Source organism: Ammospiza caudacuta, chromosome 22, assembly GCF_027887145.1.
Source record: "Ammospiza caudacuta isolate bAmmCau1 chromosome 22, bAmmCau1.pri, whole genome shotgun sequence".
Taxonomy (NCBI): domain Eukaryota; kingdom Metazoa; phylum Chordata; class Aves; order Passeriformes; family Passerellidae; genus Ammospiza; species Ammospiza caudacuta.
In genome coordinates, this window is record NC_080614.1 from 4,464,564 (window position 1) to 4,474,575 (window position 10,012).

Here is a 10,012-nt window from a genome sequence, read left to right on the forward strand (position 1 = left end):
GGCCCAGGCTGGCATCCTCACACCCCTGAGCATCCACTCGCATGCCTGGGCATCCGCTGGCACCCCCACACCTCTGAGCATCCCCCAGCCCAAACTGGCACCCCCAACCACACCCCTGGGCATTCTCTGGCCCAGGCTGGCATCCTCACACCCCTGAGCATCCCTCAGCCCAGGCTGGCACCTCCACACCCCCGGGCATCCCCCAGGGGTTCCATGGCAAATCCCAGCCACCCAGGGGCCCCAATTCCCACATTTTCCCATTTCTCCATGCACAGGGAGGGGATGAATGGGAAATTTTGGGGGTGTTTTTAAGGATAATTCAAACCCCAGACTATGGGGTCAGCAAAGCCCCTTCCCACTTGGCACAGAGTGGATAAAACATCCTTGGGTACAGGAATGGAAACTTGCCCAGGGGTATTTTCCTGAATTTTGCTTTTATTTTGAATATTGAGGCACAAACTGAGGGATTCCTCCAGTATCCACCAGTTTGGGGCACACTCAGCACTGGGAGGGCCAAAACCCTTTGGAATTCCTGGTTGCCAGGGGAAAGTGCTGGAAAACTGAAGGATCCCCACAGAGAAGGGGGAGTTCCTTCCCAAAATCCAGCAGGACAAACAAAACAGGGATGGACAAGCCCTGGCAAGCCAGGACTGGTCTGGGCAATTCCCACCACGGGGACACCACAGCTCCCCTGCCCCACACAGGGAATGCCAGAGCTGGAGCTGGCACTGCCCAGAGTTTGGGGCTGAAGAGGGGATTTGGGAGGGTGTTGTACTTGATGGCCAGCTGTGGATTTTGGGGCTAAAAAGGGGGATTTGGGAGGGCTGGCTGAGAGTGTTGCACTTGATGGCCAGCTCTGAGTTTTGGGGTTAAAAAGGGGGATTTGGGGGGCTCACCTTCTCACTGAGGGCATTGTACTTGATGGCCAGCTGTGGATTTTGGGGTTAAAAAAAAAAAAGGGGGATTTGGGGGGCTCACCCACTCACTGAGGGCATTGTACTTGATGGCAAACTGTGGATTTTGGGGTTAAAAAGAGAGATTTGGGGGAGCTCACCCGCTTACTGAGGGTGCTGTACTTTATGGCCAGCTGAGTTTTGGGGTTAAAATTGGGGATTTGTGGGGGCTGGCTGAGGGTGTTGTACTTCATGGCCAGCTCTGAATTTTGGGGTTAAAAAGGGGGATTTGGGGGGGCTGGCTGAGGGTGTTGTATTTTATAACCCGCTCTGGATTTTGGGGTTAAAAAGGGGAATTTTGGGGGCTCACCCGCTCACTGAGGGTGCTGTACTTGATGGCCAGCTGAGTTTTGGGGTTAAAAAGAGAGATTTGGGAGAGCTGTCTGAGGGCATTGTATTTTATGGCCAGCTCTTGATTTTGGGGTTAAAAAGGGGGATTTGGGGGGGCTCACCCACTTGTTGAGGGCATTGTACTTGATGGCCAGCTCTGGATTTTTTGAGGCTGAAAAGGGGGATTTGTGGGGGCTGGCTCAGGGCATTGTATTTTATAACCAGTTCTGCATTTTGGGGGTTAAAAAGGGCGACTTGGGGGGGCTGGCTGAGGGTGTTGTATTTTATAACCAGCTCTGGATTTTGGGGTTAAAAAGGGGAATTTTGGGAGCTCACCCGCTCACTGAGGGCATTGTACTTGATGGCCAGCTCTCGATTTTGGGGTTAAAAAGGGGGATTTTGGGGGCTCACCCGCTCACTGAGGGCATTGTATTTGATGGCCAGCTCATCACGCTCAGCCCGGCTCTGGGCCAGCAGGTCCTCAACACGGGACAGCTCCTGCTGCAGGATCCTGTTCTCCTCCTGCAGGGACAGCAGCGAGGCCATGGCCCCTGTGGGATGGGATGGAGAGAGGCAGGATGGGATCTGGGATCCAGGATGGGATCTGGGATCCGGGATGTGATCTGGGATGGGATCTAGCCCAGGACACAGCCAGGGCATCCTTTGCCACCACGAGCTGCAGCATTTGGATAAAGGACCCTCAGGGATAGGAACAACAACCTGCCTTGGGATCCTTCCCTGATATTTGCTTTGGTTTTAATAACCAGGCACAAACAGGGGGATTTCCACCAAAATCCCACCACCCTCAATGTGAATTTCCAGCCCATGGGGAGGGTTCTGCCCCCCGGCCTGGCTGGAAATGCCACCTCCCACACTCAGACCTTCCAAGGAATGCTGTTTGTGAGGGAAGAGCTGCTGGAAATGCACAGTTGTGGTCAAAAGCCCACGGGAAGTTTGCAGTTGTGACTGCAAGGATGTTCAGATCCACATTCACAATCACAAAACTGCCAGAGATTTGCAGCTGCAACCACAAAATGGCCAAAATCTGGAGTTTGGGATCACAAAGTGCTGCAGATCAACAGCTGTGATCCAAACCCACCTCATTTTGCAGCTGGGACATAAAACCTCTGTAAATGTGTGTTTGGGATCACAAAATCATGGCAGGTTTATAGATGCAAGAGCAAAACTGCTGCAGATTTGCAGCTATGATCCCCAAACTGCTGCAAATCTGTGTTTGTGATCACAAAACCCCTGCAGATTTACAGCTGCAGTCATAAAACTGCCACAAATTTGCATTTTGATTCCAAAACTGCTGTAAATTCATGTCTATGATCCCAAAACTGCTGTAAATTCATGTTTGTCATCCCAAAACTGCTGTAAATTAAATTTTGATTCCAGAACTGCTGCAGATTTCCAATTACAATCATAAAAATGCTGCAGATTTGTAACTGCAATCACAAAACTGACACAAAATTTGGATTTCTAATGCCAAAACCTCTGCAAATTCATGTTTGTGATCCCAAAACAGCCGCCGATTGATAGCTGCAACAATAAAACTGGCACAAACTTGCATTTGTGATCCCAAAACTATTGTGAATTCCTATTTGTGATCCCAAAACTGCTGCAGATTTACAGTTACAACAACAAAACTGCTGCAGATTTACAGTTGCAACCACAAAAATCACTAAAAATTTGTGTTTGTGATCCCAAACCCTGCTGCAGATTCACAGCTGTGATCCCCGAACCGCTGTAAATTCACATTTGTGATCCCCAAACCGCCATAAAATCGCATTCGCCATCCCCAAACCACCGTAAATTCTCATTTAAGATCCCAAAGCGCGGCACTTTCCCATTCGCGGCCACAGACCCGCCCCTGATTCTCTGCTGGGATCACGGAGCAGCCCCGATCCGCGATTTTCCCATCAAAAACCCCTTTCCCCTCGCAAACCCGCTGCCCCAGCGCCATTCCCGACCCCATTCCCACCCCGATCCCATTCCCATTCCCGATCCCATTCCCGACCCCGATCCTATTGCCATTCCCGATCCCATTCCGACCCCGATCCCATTCCCATTCCCGGTCCCCATCCCATTCCCGACCCCGATCCCCTTCCCGGTCCCATTCCTATTCCCGATCCCAAACCCATTCCCCATCCCATTCCCGACCCCGATCCCGATCCCCTTCCCGGTCCCTATCCCATTCCCGATCCCAATCCCGTTCCGGACATTCCCCATCCCATTCCCGACCCCGATCCCGCTCCCGATCCCATTCCCGGTCCCATTCCCGACCCCGATCCCAATCCCATTCCCGACATTCCCCATCCCATTCCCGGTCCCCATCCCACTCTCCCCGCACCGAGGAGGACCCGCTGGCCCCACCTCAGCCCCGGGAGCATCTCCCGAGCCCCGGGCACCCCCTGGCCGCGGCCTCCTCGTCCCCCGGCCCCTTTTCCCGGGATTTGGGGCGGTTCGGGCTCGGTGCCCGCCCGCGGGAAGCGGATGCGGGGTCGGGATCAGCCCGAAATCCGCGTCCCCTCCCCGTGTGACGGCGGGAGCGGGGACCCTCCTCTTCCTGGAGGTCCCGGCAGCGGCTCGGCCCCATCCTCCCCCAGCAACCCCGCGGCTCTGCCGGCAAACGCACCCCGAGGCTCCGGGCGGAGCAGGAGGAGGAAAAGGAAGGGGACAGAGCCCAGTGCCAGCCCCCGGCGAGGCCGTGCCCGGGCCGTGGGGCGGTCCTTACCGGGACCGAGCCGCTCTCCCGGCCTTGAGCCCCGCGCTCCTTAAGCTCCTTAAGCCCGCAGTTGGCTCCGGCAGGAAAAGCTCCGGGGTGGAGCGAGCCGGGGTTGCCAAGGGGTGAAGCGGCTTTAACACCCCCGGGATGCGGGGATGGCGCCGGGACCCCGGATCATCCCGCCCGCCGGAGCTTTAATTATCCCCCGCGTAATTAAAGGCTTTCTGTTCCCACCCTGGTAGGGAAAAGTGGGCATAAATCCCCCAAATCCCCCAGCACGGGGGCTGGAGGCGTCCCCGCCCCTGAAGCAAGGGATGGATGCGGTCCCAAAGCACGCTCCGGGCAGGAGGGGCTCGCTCGCCCCCCGGCAGGGAAAGTGCCCTTTGTGCCCCGGAGAGCCGGAGATTACCCGGGACGGGGAGCAGGCCGATGGGATTGAGGATTTACCGCGTCTCGGATGCCTCCAGCCCGGCGGGAGCTGCCTCCAGTTGCACCCCCCAGCAGTTGTGTCCCAAAACCCCTCCTTTTCCCCTCATTTCCTCTCTTACCTTCCCCTGCCGGTGTCCTTCCCAACAGAAACCACTGCTAAGCAACAGGTTCTGTTGTGCTCCGTGTCCAATCCCATTCCCTCGGCACCGGCAAGGAATGGGAATCACAAAAGCTCATCCTGGCTGCTCCGAGCCCGCCCAGGGGAAGAAAAAAGTTCCAGTCTGGCATCAAAACCGTTTTATTGTTCACTCAGAAGCGTTACATTCTCACCTGGGGTCGCTGCCAGGCCCAGGGGAAAGCTCTGAAAGCAGAATGCCCTTTATCCAGTTGGAAATGGAAAGGAGAATCCAAAGGGTTGGATAAAAATAAGTGGGATTTCGTACTCAGAAAAGCCTTAATATAAATAGGTAAGAAAATATTTATTTGTTTCAAGAGAGATCTCAACCCCAGCTCTGTCCAAGAGCTTGGCTCCATTCTGTCCTTAATAAAATGTCCATGGAAATGAGTAAAAAATCGTGTCTTCAAAATAGAGGAGGATAAAAACAAACTTCCCAGAGTAAGAAATGAGGAATTTCAGCTTGGAAACACCAGGATCAGGCTCCCCACATCCCAGTTAAGTGCTCAGAAAAAAATCCAGGTGGTGCTTGGCATCCTGGCAGGGAAAGGTTTCAGTGGATCCAGGAGGATGCTCCTTGCCCAGGGAAGGATTGATCCAGCCCAAAAGCACGAGCAAAAGGCAGAGGAATCCCTGAGCTCTCCCTCCTTATCAAGGAGAGGGAGGGACCTAATGGTTTTTCCCACAGGAGAAGCCTCCAAAGTCTCCCAGGATCCTGGTGTGGAGTGTTTAAGGCACGTGGCTGTTTCTTCCCAGCACTTATTGCAGCATTCTGGCACTGGGTGGGTGTAAGGGCAGGAGTGAGGTGTCCTGAGGCTGCTTCTTTGGTCCCATAGAATCCTGAGGATCCCAGCACCCACATGGGGAAAGGTGGGTCAAGGTGGGATCAGAACTGAACCCAGCCAGTGTTCCCCTGAGCCTGGCTGGAAGCTGACCTATAGAGAGGGAAAAACAGGGGGAAAATGGTGTTTAGAGAGGGTAAAGGCATGCAGGGAGGAAACTGAGCTGCAAATGGGTCATCCAGGAGCACCCCAAAACTCTCCTGGAGCAGCAGAGCAAGAAGTGTCGATGGACCCAAACTCAGGGAATTGGCAGCACAGAGGCAGAGCCACCTCTGAATCCCAAAGCTGGGACTGGATGGAGCAGTGCCCCCACCCCAGTGGGGTTTTCCAGCAAAACCAGGTGGTTTTCAGGCATCCACATCCCCCCCAAATCCCTCTCCTGCTCACCCTGAAGCTTTGGCAAAGTCTCCCCAGACATCAGCAGCAGGAGCAGCAGTGGGCTGAGGCCAGGACAACAGGGAGTCTGTCAGGAAGTCGGGAAGAGAGGAAACAACAGCAGGAGTGATTTCCCACTCTCACTGCCAGCCTCCCCCCTTTGATGGATGCAGCAGCCCCTGAGGAGCTCAGGGTGAGCACAGACCTGTGATGGGGGTTCCTGGGAGCTGGGCAGGCGTGGGGAGCGGGGCTGGGCGCTCCCCAGAGCTGGATTTTCCTCCAGGGGGTGGTGGGAGCAAGCTCAGACTCCCAGGCACTGCAGGACGTGGCCTGGTGCTCCCTGTCCCTCCTTCTTTTTTCTTCATGTTCTGAAAGGAGAGCAGGAAGTTTGGGTGGGATTGCCTTTAAATCCAGAGCCAGAGCGTGAAAACCCTGGAAGCCAAATTGTTTTAATTTGGGAATAAAATCCTGCACTGCTGCGATGTCCCACAGCTGGTGCATCCAAACGGTCACAGCAGGGGTGGATTTCTCTCCAGATCCCCCAGGCCTGGTTTTGGCAGCAGGAATTGATTGCACCACAACCCCTGCAGACAATGTTATCCCCATGGGTTCTGCCCTCAGCCCGTGCCTGGGGTTTTCAGGGAGGAGCTGCTGCTTCCTCGTGGCACCCAAAGGAAAAGCTGGAATCAGCTGGGAAAGAAAGGCCCTCACAGCAATGTTGAGCTTGATGGTTTGTCCCTCCTTGAAGCCCAGATCCAGTTTGGGTCCCTGCTCCAGGTCCTGGGCCTGCCGGGCCAGCTCGCTCTGCTGCCTCACCCACCTGTGGGAATTAAATCCATGGAAAAGGAGACACAGCCTGCCCCAGGCTCCCCCAGACAAATAAATCCTGCTCAGGATCATCCCTCTGGGGCAGCAGCTCTGCAAAGGTGTGAGCTGGGACGTCACCTGAGGGAGCACCCAGGGGATGATTCCCAGCAGCACCTGCCGGAGCCCCACGGATCCCTCAGACAGCACCACATCCATCCATCCCTCCCCAAAACCCCAAAACCCCAAAATTCCAAATTCCACCATCCCCGGCAGCTGGAGCAGCCCCTCAGGGCAGCCCCTTACAGCTGATATAGGAAGCAGAAGAATTAAATTGGGGAAGCTGGAGTGGGAATTTGGATGCCCAGTTTGGGAGGCTGCTGATACAAGCTGGGAAATCCTGGAGAGAGGAAGAGCTGTGAGCTCCCTCCTCTTCCCACCACAGCTGCCCAGCCCAGCTCCCACTTCTCCACCTCTCCTGGAGGAGACCTGCCAAAAACAGAGCTGAGAGGACACAGGGAGAGGCACAAACTCACTTGAAGTGGTCCTGGAGAGCCACGTTGAAGTCAAAGGCATCCCCTCGGTCCACAAAGCCAACCCCGATGAACGCCCGGCGGCCTGGGCAGGGAGAGGAGATTGGGATGGGATGGGATGGGATGGGATGGGATGGGATGGGATGGGATGGGATGGGATGGGATGGGAATGGAAATGGGGATGGAAATGGGGATGGAAATGGGGATGGAAATGGGGATGGAAATGGAAATGGGGATGGAAATGGGGATGGAAATGGGGATGGAAATGGGGATGGAAATGGGGATGGGATGGGATGGGAATGGAAATGGGGATGGGAATGGAAATGGGGATGGGAATGGAAATGGGGATGGGAATGGAAATGGGGATGGGATGGGATGGGATGGGAATGGGGATGGATGGGATGGGATGGGATGGGATGGGATGGGATGGGATGGGATGGGATGGGATGGGAATGGAAATGGGGATGGATGGGATACCCCATCCTGCACGGCCCCGTGCCTGGCGCTGCCTCCAGAGGGAGCTGGGACACTGGAGACTGAGCCACGGGACTGGGGATCACAGAATCCCAGAATGGTTTGGGTTGGAAGGACAGTAAATCCCATCCCATTCCATTCCAGGCCAGGGACACCTTCCACTATCCCAGGTAGCTCCAAGCCCCTTCTAACCCTGGACACTGCCAGGGTAAAAAAATCCGTTTTCTACACCAGGGAGCCACAGCTGCTCTGGGCACCCTGTGCCAGGGCCTGCCCACCCTCACAGGAACAATTCCTAATTCCCAACACCCCATCCAGCCCTGCCCTCTGGCAGTGGGAGCCATTACCTGTGTCCTGTCCCTCCGCCCCTTGTCCCTACTCCCTCTCCAGCTCTCCTGGAGCCCCTTTAGGGACTGGAAGGCCACAATTAGGTCAGCCCAGAGCCCTCCCTTCTCCAGGTGTTTGACCTCGTTGGCTGCACAGTACAAACAGCTTTTTAATTAACTGGCAGCAGGGGGGTGTTCCTGCATCCTCCTGCCAACGCTGAGCAGCCAAACCCAAGAGTTTTTGTTCCGGGCCAAGGTCAGAGCCGTGGCAGGGAGGCAGCTCCTCCCTCTGCTCCCGTGCAGGGAACACTCGGCCATGGGAAGCAGGAATCCCTCCCGAACAGCAGCAGCGAGGGCTCTGCGGGGTCCGCGGCTGTGCGGGACGCACCGTTCCCATCTTCAATGCGGATGACAAAATATCGGCTGGAGTCCGTCACGCCCTCCACAGCGATGCCGGGGAACTGCTCCACAGGAGCCTGGGCAAAGAGCTCTCCTGGAACACAGCAAGGGGCCGGGTAACGCCGGGCCCAGCCCGCAGCGCCGCTCGCCCGGAGCCCCGCGATCCCCCTCACCCGAGCTCTTGTCCTCCAGCTTGATGAAGGCCGTGCTGCCCTTGGCCGTGATCCGCAGGCGGCCGCTCCAGGCGGGCTGGTCCAGCTGCCACTCGGCGGCCCTGGGGAGCAGGAGGGAGCCTGAGCCCGGTGCTGCCCACAGCCCCCGTGCCACCATAGCCCCCGTGCCACCCACAGCCCCCGTGCTCCCACAGCTCCAGTGCCGCCCACGGCCCCCGTGCCACCCACAACCCCTGTATCGCTCACAGCCCCCGTACCGCCCACAGCCCCCGTGCTGCCCCTGTGCCACCCACAGCCTCTGTATAGCCCACAGCGCCCGTGCTCCCACAGCCCCTGTGCCCCCACAGCCCCCGTGCCTGACCACAGCCTCTGTGCCGCCATAGCCCCTGTGCCACCCACAGCCCCCGTGCCACCCACAGCCCCTGTGCTGCCCCGGGGCACCCACGGAGCTCCTCTGCCTGCTGACAGGGCCAGGGTGGGGACAGTTTGTCACAAAATGGCTCGTTTCACCCCAAAACAGCTGCTGCGTTTGGGCGGGGAGCAGGCAAGAGCTGCGCGGGAGGTTTCGGTTCCCTTTCCGCGGAGTTTCCAGAGCCGAAGTTTTGTTAGGGACAGGCGGCTGTGGCAGGACGGCCTTGGGCTGGGGGTCACTGATGGGGTGGGAACCCCAAAACACACGGGGGGGATGGAGACAGCCCACGGGGTGGGATGAGGGCACAGACACCACCTGAGGGAACCCACGGGGGCTGAGCTTTCTCACCGAAGGGCTGAGATACCCCATGAGGAGCAGTTATTGCTGCCCCACAGGGAGGGAGAGACCCCGAACACCTCTGAGAGCCACAAGCCCCGCACACCTCACGAGGAGGGGACCCCACAAACCCCGCGGGGAGAGGGGGAGCCCCCCCACGCCAGGAAGCGCTGACACCCCGCGGGCGGGCGCGGGCCCCACCTGTAGCCGCGGTTGGACGCCCGCGGCGGCACCCGGTACACGAGCACCGCCGGCTTCACGCACAGCACCGACTCGTACTCCTCCTCTGCCTCGGCCGCCATTGCGGCCCCGCCGCCTCGATGGTACCTCGGTAGTACCCCGGGGGTGCCTCAGGCCGCCCAGGACGGGGCGGGGCCCGGCGGAGAGAGGCGCTTCCGCACCCGCGGCGCCCCCTTGCGGGCGGGAGGACCCGGTGCGGGGCGTTGCGGAAACTGGTCCCAGTTCGCTGCGGAAACTGGAACTGGCTCTGGGCCCCGAGCCACGAAACCCACAGGTTTCACTGCTTTTATAAATCAGGTCATTTTATAAATCTTATAAATCAGATAGTGGAGTCTACTATTTCCATTGATTTATATTACAGCGTTATATACTATGTATTATAGCATTGTAGGTTCTCTAAGATAGATACGATGTTAAATATATGTATTAGATACTGGGTTGTATATTACATATAATTAGGTTTCTTCTATATTAATTAATTTA

At 56.9% G+C, this 10,012-nt stretch overlaps 2 protein-coding genes across 2 annotated transcripts in view; both read right to left on the minus strand.

The window, feature by feature from the left end:
- Positions 1–3,882, minus strand: part of CROCC (ciliary rootlet coiled-coil, rootletin) — a 32,712-nt gene extending 28,830 nt beyond the window's left edge. The window contains 2 exon segments of the mRNA XM_058818538.1: positions 1,695–1,805; positions 3,637–3,882. Coding sequence (XP_058674521.1) covers positions 1,695–1,805; positions 3,637–3,882 — 357 coding nt within the window.
- Positions 3,883–4,739: 857 nt separating this feature from the next.
- On the minus strand, positions 4,740–9,678 carry NECAP2 (NECAP endocytosis associated 2). Its single transcript, XM_058818761.1, has 8 exons — positions 9,491–9,678; positions 8,542–8,642; positions 8,358–8,462; positions 7,173–7,254; positions 6,544–6,652; positions 6,038–6,200; positions 5,845–5,920; positions 4,740–5,550 (listed from the first exon to the last, which is right to left on the minus strand). The coding sequence occupies exons 1-8, from the start codon at positions 9,589–9,591 to the stop codon at positions 5,502–5,504; spliced, it is 786 nt and encodes a 261-aa protein (XP_058674744.1). The 5' UTR covers positions 9,592–9,678; the 3' UTR covers positions 4,740–5,501.
- Between the last annotated feature and the right edge of the window lie 334 nt (positions 9,679–10,012).

Coding starts and splice junctions, on each gene's coding strand:
- NECAP2 (XM_058818761.1), bottom strand. CDS start 9,591: ATGGCGGCCGAGGCAGAGGAGGAGTACGAGTCGGTGCTGTGCGTGAAG. Junction 8,643..9,490: donor GCGTCCAACCGCGGCTACAG/GTGGGGCCCGCG, acceptor CCTGCTCCCCAG/GGCCGCCGAGTGGCAGCTGG. Junction 7,255..8,357: donor CCGCATTGAAGATGGGAACG/GTGCGTCCCGCA, acceptor CTCCCTGCCCAG/GCCGCCGGGCGTTCATCGGG.